The 18847-nt window shown below is 46.0% G+C and overlaps 1 protein-coding gene across 1 annotated transcript in view; it reads left to right on the top strand.

Moving 5' to 3' along the window:
• The window catches only part of Tmem241 (transmembrane protein 241), a 108091-nt gene that overhangs the window by 36372 nt on the left and 52872 nt on the right, over positions 1–18847 (top strand). Inside the window, exons 6-10 of the mRNA XM_032886111.1 lie at positions 3293–3318; positions 8064–8115; positions 9680–9728; positions 10818–10863; positions 13992–14027. Coding sequence (XP_032742002.1) covers positions 3293–3318; positions 8064–8115; positions 9680–9728; positions 10818–10863; positions 13992–14027 — 209 coding nt within the window. The remainder of the gene's footprint in view (positions 1–3292; positions 3319–8063; positions 8116–9679; positions 9729–10817; positions 10864–13991; positions 14028–18847) is intronic.

An 18847-nucleotide genomic window follows, 5' to 3' on the forward strand; every position in this document is an offset into this window, starting at 1 on the left:
GTGGCTAGTCCCATCTAGCCCCTGCCAGACACCCCTGACCACCCACAGGCCCCAGCTCCTCCTGAGACCTCACACAGCTGCCAGGTTCTTCTCCCTCCAAAGCATGGCAAAACTTCGTTCTCCTTCCTCGAATCGCCTCAACTGCCTCCAGGGACCCGGAAGTCTCGCCTGTACCTTCTGCCCAGCAATTGGTCCATGGCTTTCTTTACTGACAAATCAAGAACCAATTGGAAAACAGGACCTTAACATCAGACCCACTCCCTACAGCTATTGGTAGCTTGTGGGATGACCACTGTTGTTTTTTTTTGTTTTTTTTTTTAAATGTATATTGTTTATACTAGATAGAAAACATCTCGTCAGGCCTACAGTTGAGATATGGAGCTGCATTTGTGGTCCTCCTGGAGCTCAGAATTGAGTGGAAAGGAACTGACGTTAATGTGTGGGCTTTGATGCCATAGGGTCATGTGGAACTGGATGTGGGAGGACTGGTGACTTCAGCAAAGGCCTTCCGGGGGATAGGTTTGAGTTGAGCTATGTGGGGTGCATGGAGATTTCCAGCTGGACAAGGGGAAAATGGAAATATAAGGTAGGGAGGGAATTAAGCAGTTGAAGGCTGGTGACTTAAGGTCGGAGGCCGTCCCTGGAGGACTGGCAGGCCTGCAGGCAGGCTATGTCATTCATGGTTATTGACCCGTAAGCACACTGGCCATGTGGGTAACGCCCTGAGAGGGCACCCTGCCACGGCTGAGTGTACTTTAGTAAATTAGGTAACCCACAGGGAATTTTGCCCTCATTATAATTTTTGTTACTGTGATCTTTTCTTCCTCACTGAGTAGCCCAGGCTAGCCTTGAACTTGTAGTCTTCCGGTCTCTGTCTCCCCAGGGCTGGGATTACAGGTGTCTCCCCCAGACCCTGAGCTGTTATGGGGACTGATTACTTTGGGATGAAGGCCCTGAAATGGGGATGCCTTCCAGTCACACCTCAGTTGCTGTCAGAGTCCTGGGCAGCTGAGTGGTATGATAAGCTTCGCTCACACTCTTGCTCTCCATCTCAGCCTCTCTAGTCAGAAAGGGCTGGACTTGGGAAAATAGATCCGGGCATGGTAGCTCATACTATCATCCCACTTCTCAGGAGGATGAGGCAGAGGGATTATTTTGAATTCAAAACCAGCCTGAGAGACATGAGACAGTTTTGTCTCATGGGAAAAAAAAAAATCTGGCTGTGATAGTGCATTCCTGAATCCCGGGAGTGGAAGGTGGAGTGAGTTCAAGTCCAGCCTGGGCTACATGAGACCCCACATCAAATGAAACAAAATGCATTATAGCTAAAATGAAGTAAAACCAATTTAATATAAAGAGAACCTGTCCTCTGAGAGGCTGAACTCCAGTGGACTGGTGACATCGTCGTTCTGTCACAAGCCAACAGTCGTTACTGAGTAGATGTGCTCTTCATGGCAAAGGTAGGCCAGCCCTGCAACCTCTGCCCTCTGAACTTGCTCTTAACAAGGTTCGTGATGTTCCATTATGTTTAGATCCTAATACAGCTTAAAAAACAACACATTTTACCCTAACAGGGTCAAAACTACAGGTCTTATGAGCTGAGGCATTCTTCCCACCAGGGGGCAGCACAGCCATGCTCGCCCTGCTTCCCTTAGTCTGAAGATCCCAAAGAGACAAGCCCTAGCTTTGTATTCAAACAACATGTACTTATTAATAGAATAAAAACTCAGCTATTTTCCAACATGTGAAAACTTAAGGCATCCCAGAGAACAGACCATCGGTTTCATTTCTTTGGACAGGGTCTCAGACTGCCCTGGAACTGTCAAGTTGTCTAGCCTGGAACTCACTCTGTAGCCAACAGTGGCCTTGAACTCATGATCCTCCTACCTTAGGCTCTGGAGTGCTGGATGACAGGTGTGTGTCACTGTGCCTGGCTTCAGCCCTTTGCTTCTTCAAAACACACTTATACTTAACACTGTCTGAATAGGCATCCAAAACTGTAGTTTGTCCCAGATAGTAAAATGAGTCCGAAATATCTAGAATTAATATGTCATTCTTCCTGACTGATTCAGCTAAACCTTCATTTTTCTGTGCCAAGGGTTAATTTACTTGATCTGATTAAAAAGACATTGTCAGGGAAGAATCCTGGTTACACTTTCTTCATTCCAATGCCAGGTTTTCTGTTCCCCCAATCTGCTATTTTTTTTCTCTCTGAGAGTGAGACTCAATGTTCCTTACCCTCATTTCTGTTTACTGTTCATACACCACAAACCGTGAAACCATGCTAACAGTCGGAGCTGAGTGAATGAAGGGATATTTAGAGAGACACCAGTGTGCTGTGCACAATGATACATGCCCCTAGTTACAGCTACTCTGGCTGAGGCAGGAGGATTACTTGAGTTAGGTGTTCAAGAATAATCTAGAAAACATAGCAAGACCAACACCCTCTCAAAAATCATTAAATAGGAGGCAGGAGGTATGGTTTAGAGGTTAAGCCCACTTACTGCATTCGCAGGGGATCTGGTTTTGGTTCCCAGAATTCACATCAAGTGTCTTATAACCTTGTAACTCTATTTCTAGGAGATTCAGTGCCCCCTTCTGGTCTCTGGGCATCTGTACACATGTAAAGTCATACAGACACACATACATGTAAATAATAAATATTGAAATAAATCACTAAATAAATTAATACACACACAGAGGTTAGAGGTTGGCGTAGAGGTTAGTTTCTTTTCCTGTGGAAATCGCATTGACTTCTCTCTGTCCTTGGATTTGTGTGTAGGATTTGAGGATTGGCCCTGACAGGCTGTTGTTCACCTGCTCACACTGTACCATGGTCAGAGCGCTCTGGCGGGGACTCAGCTCTGGCTAAGTCATTCTTTGTTTGGTCCAAGCAGCAGAAGCAGCAGAAGCACTAAGTGTCAGCAAGCTCTCTTTAAAATAAATAAATTAACAAGAGATTTATTTATGTATGTATTTTGCATATGTAGATGTTTTATCTGCCTACATACACATCAGAAGAGGGCATCAGATCCCTTGGGGCTACAGATAATTATGAGCCACCATATGGGTGTTGGGAATTGAACTCAGGACCTTAGGAAGAATAGCCAGCTCTCCTAAACTCAAGTGATTCTCTTTGCTGAGCCATCTCTCTATCCTCTGGCCGTGAGCCCTTAAGCTCCCTAAAACATTTATAATTTATTTGCTTTTTAATCTAAATGTTTCTGTTCAAGGGAATTAAAGAGTTTTGAAAGACTAATAATTATTATTATGTCTCTTCACTTTCATACAGAAAACATCGCTCTCAAAGATCTGTAGGTAAGTTGAAACAGCCTGAGGATTTAACCTGATTTTTAACTCAGCTTATAAATTGCCGAAGGGGGGATTTATTATCATTTACTATCATCAGGCACACATTTGTGCTTTGTTTCCCGTTTTTAAAATTGTTCTCTTCTTTCTGGGATATTTTCTTCTGAGGGGAAAACTAACCCAGTGTTATATTTCCGCGATGAGTACACAGAACTTCACTAATTGTGCAGTGGTGGTGGTGGTGGAGAACATGAAAACCACGCAACAACTTAAGGTCTAAAAAATAAAATCAGGGCTGGGCTAGGGTAGAAGGGGTGAGGGATGCAGGGGGTCGGGGGAGATAGCTAGTTAATAGTGCTTGTCACAGGAGCATGGTACCCTTATTAACCCCTAGCTCACACTTCAAAAGCCCAGTGTGGTGACAGATGTTTGTAATTCCAGTGTGGGATATAACGGGGAGACATGATTCTGAGACCCTGTCTCAGAACGCAAAATGGATCATTCCTGTGTCATGATTTTAAGCCTCCACATTTCACACATACACACACACACACACACACACACACACACACACACACACACACACACACTCTTTAAAATGATATTTGCATTATTAGGTGTCTTAACTAGGGTTTCTGTTGCAGTGGAAAAAGCAAGTTGAGGAGGAAAGGGATTGTTCAGTTTATACTTCCACATCACAGGTCATTGTCAAAGGAAGTCAAAACAGCGACCTCAAGCCAGGGTGGAACCTGGAGGCAGGAACTGGAACAGTTGCCATGGAGAGGCGCTGCCTACTGGCTTGCACATCATGGCTTGCTTAGCCTGCTTTCTTATAGAACCTAAGACCACCAAGCCATGGATGGCCTCCACCCACAGTGGGTTGGGTCCTCCCCTGTCACTCACTAATTAAGAAAATGCCTTACAGCCGGATCTTAGGGAGGTGTTTTCTCAACTGAGGTTCTTTCCTTTCAGATAGCTCTGTCTTGGGTAAAGTTGGCATAGATTAGCAAGCATGGTGGGGTCTGTAATTTCCATGATGATCAAAGTACATCTCAGGGTCTGAATTGTGGTCTCCGGCTGTGATCATAGAGAGGTTTTAAAATGCCCTGTGCCTTAGAGGGGTCTCAGCAAAGTGTGTCCGAGGCAGGCCAGACTCTGATGTAGGTGCCTGTGCCTCCACTCTTTATGACAGTGTTTGGTTGCCGGGACTGCCCTCCCCTCAGCAGTGATTGGGAAGCACCCTGAAGGCAGAACAGCAGCGTAAACTGGTTTAGGTTGTGTTGTTTTATGGATTCCAGGGCTTTCATCCGCCCAGTACCCCTCACTCACCTTCCTTGGCTTTTAATACGGGTTGCAACTTGGAAAATAAAATGTCAACACAACCTTAGGACCCGTCTTCTTTAGAAGGAGATTAGCTGCTGTGCAGAGCTATTTATGATCTGTGAGTGACTGCTTGATGTGGTCAGTGTGGCTTGAGGGCAGGTGCTGTGGGAGCCGGTCCAGTGTCACTCCTGATATCCCTGTGCTGCCCATCCCGCTTGTGAGGAAGCATTGTGCATTCTAGCTGGCCTTTCTGTTGAGGGAGCTCCCAAGTTCATGCAGATTCCTCTCCTCCCCACTAAACCCGGCATGTTGTTGTGCTGGCCCAGGAAACCCCTGTTGGTCCCCTCCACTCATCCCTCCTGCCTTCACTACCCTTTAGAGACCACAGCTGCCAGACGAGGGTAGACTGAGTGCAGAGGCTTCTGGGCCGTGGCTGGCACGTGTCCTTCTGACTCATAACTAAGGCCCAGCTATGAGGGGTTCCCAGTTCTTCATTCTGCCTTGGGCCGTGACAGCGCTGCAAGTCTGGGTGCAGTACCCAGCCACACATTACAGCAGGGAGGACCATAGGAATGGGTTGGCATCACTGTTCACCGTGTACTGAGGTTGTAACTCTCAGGTTGCACTTTACGCTCATGTGGTGTATGTTTGTGCACATATGTATGCTTGTGACCTACATACAGGATTCTCTTGGTATGAGATACCTCACATGCCCTACGCAAAAATCTCCCGAAAGCCAGGTATGGTGGCATAGAAAGCCCCACAATACCAGCTTCTCAGAAGTCTGAGGCATGAGATTTGCAGATTCAAAGCCAGCTTGGGCAAGATCGTGAGATCCTATCACGTGATAAAAAGTAAAAAAAAAAAATTAAATAAGATTTCCAGGTGCAGATGCTGTGCTGCGTGCTGCCCCTGTGTGCTGACTGAGTGCTGCCCCTGTGTGCAGACACTGAGTGCTGCCCCTGTGTGCAGACACTGAGTGCTGCCCCTGTGTGCAGACACTGAGCGCTGCCCCTGTGTGCTGACTGAGAGCTGCCCCTGTGTGCTGACTGAGAGCTGCCCCTCCTATGAAGACACTGAGCACTGCCCCTGTGTGCTGACTGAGTGATGCTCCTGTGTGCTGACTGAGCACTGTCTCTGTGTACTGACTGAGTGCTGCTCCTCCTATGCAGACACTGAGCACTGCCCCTCGTGCCTTTGACCTCACAGTTGCCAAGGATGCAACAGATCAGGGGCAGGGGTATGGCTGTACATGTTGCTGTCTTATAAAATGGCTAAAGAATGGGGAGTAGGCTGGCTTGGGGTCAGTGCTTCTTGGTGCCTCTTTTTAAAAGGAGAAATTTGTTGGACAAAACCCAAAGCAAGGTCTTTCTGTGTATGAAACCCAGAGGAGAGATGCCAAAACCAGGGATTCTGATAGCCCAGGTGGACTTTGAGCAGCAGAGAGAGTTCTGAAAATACCTGAGTGGGTGTGGTAGGCTGTTTGGTTGGTTGGTTGGTTGGCTTGGTTTGGTTTTTTGAGACAGGGATTCTTTGTGTAGCCCTGGCTGCCCTGGAACTCACTGTAGACCAGACTATCCTCCACCTCAGAGACCTGCCTCCTCTGATTCCCCAGTGCTGGGGTCAACAGCATGCGCTCTCACCATCTGGCTCTGTTGGGGTTTTGTAAGAGAATTTTTAAGAGGAATATTTTGTAGAAATCTCTAAATACAAATAAAGTAGACCATGTAAAATAAAGTTTCTGGATAGGTTTTCCTAGTCAGGGACCCAGATGCACCCCCTCCCTTCCCTCAGGATGAGGCAAGCACAACCTAGCACTGTAGGATTTCACCTGTATTTCAGGAGCACAAAAGGCTTTTCTTAAAAACCTTCTGTCTGGAAGCGAAGATTAAGCAGTAGGTGCTAAAGTGATACTCAGAGGTTAAGAGCTCTTGAATGCTTTTCCAGAGGACCCAGGCTCAGTTCCCAGGCACCTCACGACTGTCCGCAACTCTGTTTCTGGGGGATATGATACCCTCATGCAAGCAAAACACCAATGCACACAAAACAAACAAGTCATTTAAAACAACAGTATTTTTAAAAAGATTAAGCAAGATTCTTACAGTGAATTCCTACATTTACACATTTCTACCTTTTTTGTATTTGTTTTCTTTCTCCTCTCTCATATATATATATATACATATATATATGGACCCGTCTATCTGTCTGTCTGTCTGTCTGTCTATCTATCTATCTATCTATCTATCTATATTAGTATATCTAAGAATATATATGTATATGTATATACATATTTTTTTAACCTGTATTTTTCTGATTCACTTGAGAGTCAGTTCAGAGACCATGACCCTGTTCTTAAGTACTTTGTCTCTTAATATCAACCATCCCTGATGTAACCAAAACACATTTACATTTAGTGGACTACATTGATAAGGTGCCCTTATCTGATACCAAGTTCATGTTTAAATCTTGTCAGTATCCCATTTTGTCTTTATAAGAGTTTCCCCTATGGGACGGCATGTGCCTTTCAATACCAGCCAGTTCTTCAACCTTTATTTTTGTTTATTTTTTTTTACTTGCCTTCCCATTAAATGTTTTAAATATACATTTATTTATTGACGTGTGTGTGTGTGTGTGTGTGTGTGTGTGTGTGTGTGTGTGTGTGTGTGTGTGTGTCTTCTGTCATGCATGGATGTTAAAGGACAACTCACTGGGTTAGCTCTTTCCTTCCACCGTGCCCCAGGAATTAACCTCATAACTCAGCTGTCCTCATCCCCCAGCAGCAAGCACTGTTGCCTTCTGCAGCGGCCTGGTCTCTACACTGTTGACGGTCCAGGGCTGTTGTCTGTGGACTGTGCCTAAGTTTAGGTTTATTGTATTATTTCCACATTATTAAGTTCGAGTACCTAAGGTGCTTGATACCACTTGACTGATTCTGTGTCCTGAGTGTAACTTATCAAGAAGCACATGTTTGATATGCCCTGTTATTGGAGATACCGAGATCAATTATTTAGTCAGAGCGATGGTGGACCATGAGGTAATGCTGCCTCTCCCATATCTGGGGTTACGGGTGACCTCCCAGTTTGCCTGTCTCATATCTGGGGGTACAGGTGACCTCCCAGTTTGCCTCTCATGTCTGGGGGTGTGGATGCTGACATGAGCACTTTTGGAGTGAAGCAACTCTAGTTCTCAGGTACTCTGTGAGTGCCATGCTTCAGGAAACAGCTAGCTGAGCCACAGGAGACACCTGACTGTCAGCAGAGTGTACAACTGTGAGGTGTAGGTAGTGGGGCTCTCAGAGATGCTCAGGGCGCTGGGTGCTCGTAGTCTCTTGGCCACGTGCACATGCCAGTGGGTGTGTCTCTACATCCGCACACACTGAGACATGCTCTGATGCTGAAAGCTGAATTGCCTGTGTATCTGCCTGTCCACAGTGCCCTCTTCCTCTTGGCTGCTGCAGTGTGCCTTCCCTTCCAGGACTCTCAGGTAAGTCCAGGTGAACTTGGTATTTTCACAGACCCCCTTGCTCTCTGAAGCACACACAGATGTACGGTGCTTCGACTTCTCTTTCTTTTAGAACCAGAATGGCATGGCCAACCAAAGACGTGCAAAAGCTATCAGGACGGCTGCCTAGTATCTCCACCTGCTATTTCTCCAGGCCTTGGAGCAATGGCTCCTGGAGGAGTGCAGGGGTGTAAGTGCCTCAGGAACCTTTGATCCCATACCTGTGCTGTGCCGGATGTAGTTTACCCTCTGAGTCACTTGGAGACCCCTTTCAGCCCTAGTAATCACCTCATCGTTGTGGTGAATATCAACTGAGGGTTTCTATCTGAAAGACCCAAAACCTTTATATTTATAATAAGCCTCAAATGCATTAGAGCTGGGTGGGTATCAACCCTCGTGCTATTTTGTATACTTTCCTAGCAATAACCTGACACATAACTTACCATACTCTGCCTGGGCTGCTCCAACCCTAACTGGTCAACCCTCATGGCCCTGTTCTCACAATCCACCTACCCCATGGCTTCTTCTCTCTTCTTGTGGTCTCTGCCTCAGACTCCAAGCTTAGGAACTGAAGCCCTGCCTACCTGTCTTAGCCAGCTATAGGCTGTGGGCATTTAACCAGTAGTTTTAAATTAAGGAGCAAAGTTGTATAGTATCACTTGGTGTATGTGAGTATCTCCTTGTCCCTGAGGGATCTCCGTGTGTGTGTGTGTGTGTGTGTGTGTGTGTGTGTGTGTGTGTGTGTGTGTGTGTGTGTGTGTATGTTGGGGGTGGGGTCAGTGGGTATCCAAATCTTGGGGGCCAGTATTTAACATGCAATATATAACAAGACTAAACCTCAACAATTACCCTTTTTTGGGTAAATCATTTTTCTTTCTTACCTTTCCTCCTTCCTCCCCTAGTAGTAAGACTCTATTGAGTGTTAGGCACTGAGGCCCCAAGGATACAGATACCAGTCCATTCCAGCAGAATTTGGCGACATTTAGAGCAAAGGGGAGGGAAACAGACTAAGACAACAGATCACTGTAGCACAGAGAGGCCAGGGTTCAGCCGGGGAACACTGAGGCTGGGGAGTCCCTGCAAGCAGGAACGACTAACACTTACGGACTAACACTTGCCTCACAGCAGGCTCCGTGCAAGTGCTTTGAGTAGTTTCCCTCCTTTAATGTCTCACAGCACAGGCAAGAGCGGTGGCTCACTGGCTAAGTACTTGAGGACCGAGTCTGGATTTCCAGCGTCCGAGTTAGAGAAAACAAGCTGGGTGTGGTAGTGCAGCCCTGGCATCCCAGTGCACACAGCCAGGTCATCTCTTAAGGGAGGAGACAGCGGCTGTCTCCATCCAGGCTTAGATCCCACTCTTTACCAGGACAGACAGACACATCGGGTGGTGGCGGAGTAGGGTACAGGGCCTCTGGGTGGGAAATGACCTGATTCTAAGCCCCAGGAGCTCTGGAGCCTTCAGCTCTCTCTGCCGTCTGATTCCTGACTGCCTTACAAATTCCTGCTTGCTGTAGCTTGACCCTGCCTTTTTAATCCTGTCTTACAGTTTGATCCAGATGGATATTTCTGGGCTCTAATCCACTTCTTTTGTGTAGGTAAGTGTTTAAAAGTCTTTTCTTAAATAATAGAGGAGGTTACTAAACTCCTACTCTGGAGTCATTTCTAGTGATCCTAGACAACAGGAAAATTAAAATATGAAGATTAAAGTAAAATGGACATCTTTCAGATTTTGTTTTTTTTCCTGCTTTGAACTTTTCCTCAAATATTTCCATTTTTCAGCATAATTCTCTTTTGTGCCAAACTCTCCTTGGTTTGGGTTTGTCTTTGTTTTTCGAGATTGGTTTCCCTGGCTGTCTTTGTAGACCAGGCTGGCTTTGAACTCACAGAGACCCCCCCTGCCTCTGCCTCCCAAGTGCTAGGAAGGAAGGATCGCCAGGCACGAGCCACAATGCCTGCTTGGGTTTTGTCTGGAATGCTGGTCAGTCTTTCCTAAAAATAGTGTCTGTGAGGGGACTCAGTAGAGCGACTGCTGGCATGGCCACTCCAGCAGGAGCAAGGGTTAATTTATTATCTGGAGGCATCTGGAAGAGTCCAGAGCAGAGACAAAGGAAGGCAGGTTGGTCATGGCCAGGGCTGGGGAAGTGGGAGGGTGTAGTAGAGGTAGCCAGAGACAGAGCCGAGCAGAGCAAGCGCCAGAGACCGCTAGAGAGGGAGAGGTCATAAAGAGGATGAGTAGCTTGGGGAGGGGCTCCTTTGGGGAAAGAAAAGCTCACTTCACAAGTTCCAGAGGAACGCTTGCTTTTACCTGACCACCAGAAATCCAAGTCCCGCTTGGGCTCATTTCTGCATATATGGGCTTTGAGACCTAACACTCAGAACGGCCTGTATAAAATTACTCCAGTAGCAAACAAAAACCCAAAAAGGCGAAATTAAAAGACAGTTTGATTTTGGTTGCAATTGGAGATCTTGGGCTTTTCCGTTCTCCACACGCACCATGGGAAGAAACTAGACCTGCCTGTAATGAGTACCACTGAGGTCGTTCCTGAAAGCGCCCTGCTGGGCTGAAGTGCATCCCTCATCCCTGCTCTTGGCCTCTGCCTATCAGAGTGTGAAACAGGGAGAGGGAGTCTGGAGCCAGCTCCTGTCACAGAAAGTGTCAGTGACTGGTGTCTCTTCATGTCTAGGTTCTTACAAAATACTTCGGAGGTCCCGGAAGCCCACTGTGCTAAGGTAAGCTCTTAACATTTGGGAGGAGATGAGACCCACACGTGATACAGATCGTCCCTCTAACTGGAGATGCAGCTAGGCAAGTGATGGCCTCCAAAGCATCCTTCTTGTTGCAGATTGGGACATTTTTAGGCCTGTTGCCCCCTGCCTTCAGCAATGTGTGTTAGAGGCAAGGAGGTCTCCTATCCTTTAAGCACAGCCATTTGGATGAGCATTTAGTGAAGGAAGTGCCATCCGCCCAGCTGTTCAAGGGCCCAGCTGTTCTGGTGCCGCTTGCCAACTGTGAGGGTCCATCATTTGCCAAAGAATGATACCCTGGACATAAATAGTACGCAAATGCAAAGAGTGTTTTGTTCTGCAGAAGTCCAGCATGCTGGGGTCTCCCATTACCAGAATAGAGAGACAGCCAAGTGAGCTCACAGGCCTGAGTTAAAGCACAGAAGGAGATTGCAGGATAGGTGACCTCTATGTTAATCTGTTGGGTCCATCTCTACAGACATTCCATTTTCTTTTTTTCTTTTTTTAATTCTTTTTTTCGGAGCTGGGGACCGAACCCAGGGCCTTGCGCTTGCTAGGCAAGTGCTCTACCACTGAGCTAATTCCCCAACCCTGCCATTCCATTTTCTGAGTGTTGGGTCTGGAACTGTTGCTGGGGAAGTAGCTAAGGAAGTCTGGAAACTGCCGTTGACCCATTGTCCTTGCCTCAGGCCAGGTGGCAGGGCAGCTTCTGAGGCCTGGACTTGGCTGGAATTGCCCGGTTTTTGGAAACAGATTTAGGCCTAGTCTTCTTAACTGCCATTTTGAAGCCTGTCATGGAGTCAGCCTAGCCTTCTCACTATATCTAACAGAAGGGCAGTTTCTGAGTTCTTGTTTTCACAGTCCCTAAAACCTGACTCATTTTATATTGGAAAGTCTCTCTAGTTTCCAGTCTGTTGTAAGTAGCCAATGAAAAGCCTTAGTGAATATAAAAAAAAAAAAAAAGAGAAAAAAGAGAAAGAAAAAAGGATTTTGCCTCCACACAGTTGGAGCCTGAGACTGTCCAGCTGGCTTCTGGGTGTGGGGTGCCTGGAATTGTCCCTGTGACCCCCATTGAAGGCCCCATCTCTGTGACCTCCCCCCCATGTGAAGGTGTAAGACTTGAGAACAGCCCTCTGAACCCTATGTCTAGGAGGTCCCACTCACAGAGACACAGAGACGGAGATCGATGCAATAAGCAAGAGGTTTAATGATCCAGTACACTGGGGTGACCCTGTAATCGGGACAGAGGCGACCCCGAAGAAGAGGCCCACACCCTTTATACTGTTTCAGGGTATAGGCTTTAGGTTCCAGCATGAGTTGGTTATTTCTCATTGGTGGGGCCTATTACTTTTTTAATTCATTGGTGGCCACCTATTGTCCTTTGAATTAATTGGAGGCCCTTGGTGGGGAACTATCTTTGGCGGTTAGCTCATTTCCTGAAACTGGGTGTTATCCTAAATTCCACCTGGTGTTTGCCTAAGGCAGCCTTGTCCTTAAGTTTGAATCTACAAAGGCCCCATCCCTGTGACCCCAGGGTAATTTAGTCTCTGTCTGTCCCTGTGACTTTCACTCCTCAGGTTGCCTTTTCTTTGAATGTTTCTGCAGCCAGAGCCAGCAGAGCCAGGTGTGGTTTGGAAGACCCGTAATTAATTCCTCTTTGGCTGGAAGATTGAGAGTTCAAGGCTTCCCTGGGCTCTATAGGAAAACCCATGTCCCAGAAAGAAAGAAAAAAAGCCACACAAAGTGTATGATGCTCACTTCAATTTGAGTCTGAATGAATAACATACATGTGATTCTTACAGTTTGAGCATCTACCACATGTACACTAAGATAAAAGTCTTTAGCTGAGTTTTGAATTTATTTGAGTATTCTGTATTTTTACAAAGAAATCCTATTTGTGTGTGTGTGTGTGTGTGTGTGTGTGTGTGTGATGCATATGTGAGATGTACCCGTGCCATGGTTAGTATGTAGCTCTCTCCTCTTCTATCAGTTCTGTCTCTCTGTCTGTGGAGAGCAGACTGAGGGCCCAGAGCTGCCCTTCCACCTGACCCTGGATTTCCATCCGCTAAGAGTGCCAGCCCTGGAAGCCAGCGAGTCCCACGGTCTGAGATAGTGGATAGAATTGATAGCAGTCCCTCCTTTGAGAGTAGCCAATACATACACGGGCAGGATGTGTATTTGTACTGAAGTAGCAACTGTCTGCTCAAGAAGAATGGGTCCATCGATGCTTAACCCCAATAAAGGTTTGGAATTTGTGTTTCTGCTTCTTTGATAATCACCTGCATGTCCACTGCAGTTCACGACTATAATATATTCACAGAGGACCTAACGTAGACCACACGGGCCCTGTGCTTGCTGCTTCGGTCTCTGTGAGAGCATTTGCACCTTGCTTAGTTGATTCAGAGCCGTGTTCTCCCTGTTTCTCCTCTGTTCTCTGGCGCTTACAGTCCTTCTGCCTCCTCTGACATGGGATTCTCTCAACTCTGAGGGGAGAAATTTCATGGAAACCCCACATTTAGACTCTCTCTGAATAATGTCTGGCAGTAGGTCTCTGCATCTGTTCCTGTGTGCTGCAAAGGGAGCATCTCTGATGATGGCTGTACAGGCCACTGCACTTTGAGTGTAGCAGAATGTCATTGGAATCCTTTCATTTTGTTTTGTTGATTTTTACCCTAGGTCTCTGGGCATCTAGTCTCTAGTTCTCTTACTCACACAGTATTGGGAAGGGCTTCTTCTCATGGAGTAAGCCATAATCACATCAGACATAGCCATCTTTGCATTAGCAGATCCTGCAGGCAGGACAGATTGTAGGTCAAAGAGTTTGTGGCCGGGTTGGTGCCCACATTTCGCTTTTGGTAACCTGCAGAATACCTTCCCGAACCAAAGAGACCAGAATGTAGGGGGAAGGCTTCATGTTCAATGAGTTATATGGAATTTAAAATGTTATTTCGGGTCAAATGACAAAAATGGATCTAGAATATGAAGTATTCCTTTGATAATTTATGAAATCAATAACTTAGAGGTAGAATTTATTAATAGACGATAATGACCATTTATAGACTTAAAAAATTCCTTCCATTATTTCATGAGTTTTTCTTTCTCTCATTTCTCAGTGACATTGACCAGCAGTACTTAAACTACATATTCAGGTAAGACACTATTTACAGTTTTCAAGGGAAATGTGTGTCCTGCTAAGCCTGGAGATATGGTTTCGTTTTCTAGCAGTATTTTGACTATAGAGTTTTCCAGCAGTATTTTGAATATAGAATTTTCTAGCACTATTTTGACTATAGAGTTTTCCAGCAGTATTTTGACTATAGAGTTTTCTAGCAGTATTTTGACTATAGAGTTTTCCAGCAGTATTTTGACTATAGAGTTTTCCAGTACTATTTTGACTATAGAGTTTTCCAGCAGTATTTTGACTATAGAGTTTTCCAGTACTATTTTGACTATAGAGTTTTCCAGCAGTATTTTGTCTATAGAGTTTTCCAGCACTATTTTGACTGTAGAATTTTCCAGCACTATTTTGACTATAGAGTTTTAGGCAAAGTGACTGCTAGGAGGAGCAGGTTTAAATTTTGTGTGTTGATCATAATCTGAAGAATCTAAATGGTTGGCCTACCCTTAAGCCTTGCAAGGCCTGTTTGGCCTTGAGCTTCAGAGAGTCTGACCCTTCCCCCTGGAGGGTGAGGGATATTTTTCCTAGTGCCCAAACCTTTGCTTCTAGACTGAATCCTGAATCCCTTACTCAAGTGGCCCTGAGTTTGGCTCTTGTTGTTAATGCCTGTCTTATCTGACCGTCTCCCTCACCTCCCCCATCTTCACACAACAAACACACACATACACACACACACACACATACACACACACACACGCACGCACACAGAGACACCCCCCACCACACACACACACCCCTCAGGATATAGAGCAGAGAGCCGTAGGCCAGATCCCTTTGATAGGAAGCTTCAGACACTCTCAAGACTCTTCATTTTAATCCATACCTAAGGTGGTTTTCATGGTGTGTTTGTTAAGATGGTTAGTCATATCCGAGGATTAATTTATAAATTTTGAAGTATGACACATGGACTCCTGTGTGTGCCTAGCAGAGGGTGGGGCTGTCCTGCTGCACTGGATAGTGCCTCAGGGTGTACACTCCAGACTTGACTGAGGATCCAAGTGTGCCTGCACCTACATACAGACGTTCAGTGAGGGCACCAGGTTAGATATGTCCCTTAGCACTTGCGGTGGCAGTTACTTGACGTGCAACATTCAGCATTCACTGTGGCTCCGTTTTCAGAGAAAAGCTCCTGTTGGACAGCTCAACCCAGCAGTTATTAATACACCCTGTACTATTTTGACCTTTAATTAGTCGTGTGTGTGTGTGTGTGTGTGTGTGTGTGTGTGTGTGTGTGTTCATATGTGCACACACATGAGAACAAGTAGTGGCAGAGGGCTACCGAGTCATATTTTCTGGAGCCAGAGTATCAGGTAACTGTGCATCCCCTGACATGGGTGCTAGGAACTGAATGCAGATCCTCTCCAAAAACAGTACACACTAACCACTTGAGTCATCTCTCCAGCGCCCCCAGACACTGTTTAATGTAAAGTTCACCCTGAGCACAGCTGTTTGCTACCTACTGGCTGGTGCAGTGTGTGTGTGTGTGTGTGTGTGTGTGTGTGTGTGTGTGTGTGTGTGTGTGTGTGTGTCATGCATGCATGTGAGTATTCCAGAGGCCAGTGTCTGGTATCTTCCTTTGCTGTCTGCCTCTCTGAACTAGAGCTTGCTGTCTCAGCTAGGCTGCTGGGCAGAGAGCCCCTGGGATCTGCCTATCTCTACCTTTCAGCTACTGGCTGGGATTTAAGATGCTTTTCCCCGGGTTGGGGATTTAGCTCAGCGGTAGAGCGCTTGCCCAGCACACGCAAGGCCCTGGGTTCGGTCCCCAGCTCCAAAAAAAAAAAACCAAAAAAACAAAAGATGCTTTTCCCCAAAATGCCAAAGATCTTGGTGTTTAAAAATGTCCCTCAGTGCTACAGTTCAGTGGTAAAGTACCCAGAATGCACTGGGCATTGAACTCAATGCCTAATTACATCCCAGATGTTGGGTCATAGTAGACAGTTCTGCACAGAAGACATGCCATGCAACCAAGGTACAGCAGCATAGAAAAATGAGCCTCTGTGAGGCACAGCCATTTATTCTGTCCCTCCCTCCCTCCCCTCCCTGCCTCCTTCCTTCCCTCCCTCCCTCCCTCCCTCCCTCTCTCCCTCCCTCGCTGTTAGATGCCATTGCCTATGATACTGGTGTCTGGACTTCTGGCTGAGGTTGAGGCAGACTCAGACTCCCGTGAAGCACCAACTCTGTCCAGACCTTTTTCATGAGTAAAGTTGTGAAGAGCTGAATCAGGACCAGGACCACTTTTCAGCTGGCCACCGCTGATTGGTGCTGGAAAATCTGTATCCAGGACCCTGCACTCTACTTAGGTGAATGGGTTGTTCTGTCTGGGCCAGCCTGGAGCACTGCCTGCCAGGGCAGAGATTCGTTTGCTCTCTCAGTATTTTAAGAGATGTGCAAGCGGAAGGTTCTCCATCTCTGACAGATAATCTCCTTCACTGACAGTGCATTTGCTCCTGACTCTGACTCTTGGGTCACCACAGATACACCCAGGGGCGATTAACTGCATCAGAACCCACTTTGAGCACCTGTTTTGTGCCCTTATACCAGTACACTTGGGACCCAGAGATTAATACCATATGGCTCTTCCCTCTGAGAAGGTACAGGGTAGAACAAGGAGAGGGCTAGCGCTGCCCTTGCAGTTCAGACAGATGAATTAGGCTGTGTCCTCACTCAGGGAGCGGTTGGCTAGAGGGCTAAAAATAACGGACTTCTAAGTATGGGTGTGCCTTCTGTCTGCATTTGGAGAATTTAGGCGGTAAATGAGGGTGTCCTTGTATTCTGAATTCTTCTAATCTGAGTTCCTCCAATGTATAAAATACAGAATTATTACTGTAATGTTGCTAACACATTCTCTACTTCCTTGTTCTCGGGTGAGACTATGCATAAGCCTGTAAATGAGCTTGGTGAGGGTGCAGCATGCAGGCTAGAGTGTGGAGACCACGGCTCCCCTGTATCTTCCCACTTCATTTCCTCAGCTGGTGTATGTTTCCTTCCGATGCTAGAACACTGTGCTCAATGGCTCAGGCCTATTTTCAGTTACTAAGGAGACTGAGGCAGAGTGAGCCCAAGTTCAAGGTCTGTCCTGGGCTATTTGGTGAGTTCAAGGGTAGCCTGGGCAACTTAGTAAGACTTTATCTCTAAAACTGAAGAATAAAAATAGAGCGGAAGGTATAACTCGGCAGTAGGACACTTGCATGTATATGTTAGGTTCAATCCCCAGTGCCATACACAGAAACACCACACACACACACCACATACATACACATACACACACACATTACATACCACACATGTACACACACTCACACACACAGAAACATACATATGTATACATATACCATACACAGGGACACAGAGACACATATTACACATACACCATACACTACACACACATACATCACACATACACACACATACCACATACATACACATACATATTACATACCACACATATATACACACTCACACACACAGAGACATACATACATACACACACACATATACCGTACACAGGGTCACAGAGACACATATCACACATACACACCACACATACACACATACATACATACCACACACACATATTGGCACTCAGTAAACATTTCATCAAGGAGTAGGTTTTTTTTAAAAGGTCTGCTATTCATCATAAAAATATTAGCATAATTTTTATATTGGTACATAATTTTATACTATATGCAATTTATAATTTTAGGGGTTTCAAGTTATATTTCTCTTCAGACACATTCTTACCACAAATTCATTCAGAGGTGATGAGTCTGTTAGAACCCATACTGAGCTTCAGCTGTGTGCCTGACTGCTTGTGTCCCCGAGATGAGTGAGACATGGTTCTGGTCCCCAGGATGGCACAGCACAAGTATGGGGTAAGGCTGGCTTTGTGAAATTCCTAGTGAGGATTGAAGAGTCAACTCCATTTTTTTTAACCTAATAGAATGATCCTGATAATATTTAAGGTACCATGGCAGGGCCTAGAAGACATGTTGGCTTGGAAAAGGGGTTTTCATGTCCTGCCATGGGAGCAATAAGTTTTATGCTCCTAAAGTTAGAAGTTAGAAGCAAAGGAGGATTACAAGTTAAAGTAATGAAGGCTGTACACTTAAAGAATGAGGAATATGTACAAAGCCCATGCAGAGGACTAAGCCTTGCGAGTTCTGCAGTGTCATGTAGTTCATGCTTTGTGTGTGTGTGTGTGTGTGTGTGTGTGTGTGTGTGTGTGTGTGTGTGTGTGTGTGAACGTGTATATCCTGTCTTACAAACCTACAGATTCTTGAATAATGGGACATAGGGCTTAAACTCCTCCCCTTTTTCATAAGACTTTTCTCTCCCTATCTCCACTGTTCTAAGAAATCCCAGTTTTAAAAAATCAAAAGCACAAGGCAGGGCTTAAAATACGGCTCATTAGAATGACTAGCATCATGAAACCCTAGGTTCAACTTGATTTTGGAAAATCAGAAATGCCCAGATGCTATCCTTGGGGATTGTGATGTGAGTCAGGTTGCTGGGCTGTTCTGTCCTACAGCCTTGTTAGAGCCCGAGCAGGCCTTCCCGTACCTGCAAACCCAACTCCTGAGCTTAGCACTACTTATTCCTACCCTGTAATTAGATCTGTTGCTGGATGACATGGAGTTCTGCTAGAAGCTGCAGAAGGTGGGAGTTCAGCCCTTTGCAGCTGGGCTCAGGGAGCACTAGGAGTGCAGGGAGATGGAGGGGCTCCAGAGGGAAGGATGTAGTGCCAAGATGGAGTATGGCCACATCAGAGGAACACTCCTTCACATTCCTCAC

This window comes from Rattus rattus, chromosome 15 (genome assembly GCF_011064425.1).
Source record: "Rattus rattus isolate New Zealand chromosome 15, Rrattus_CSIRO_v1, whole genome shotgun sequence".
In the NCBI taxonomy this organism is placed as follows: Eukaryota; Metazoa; Chordata; class Mammalia; order Rodentia; family Muridae; genus Rattus; species Rattus rattus.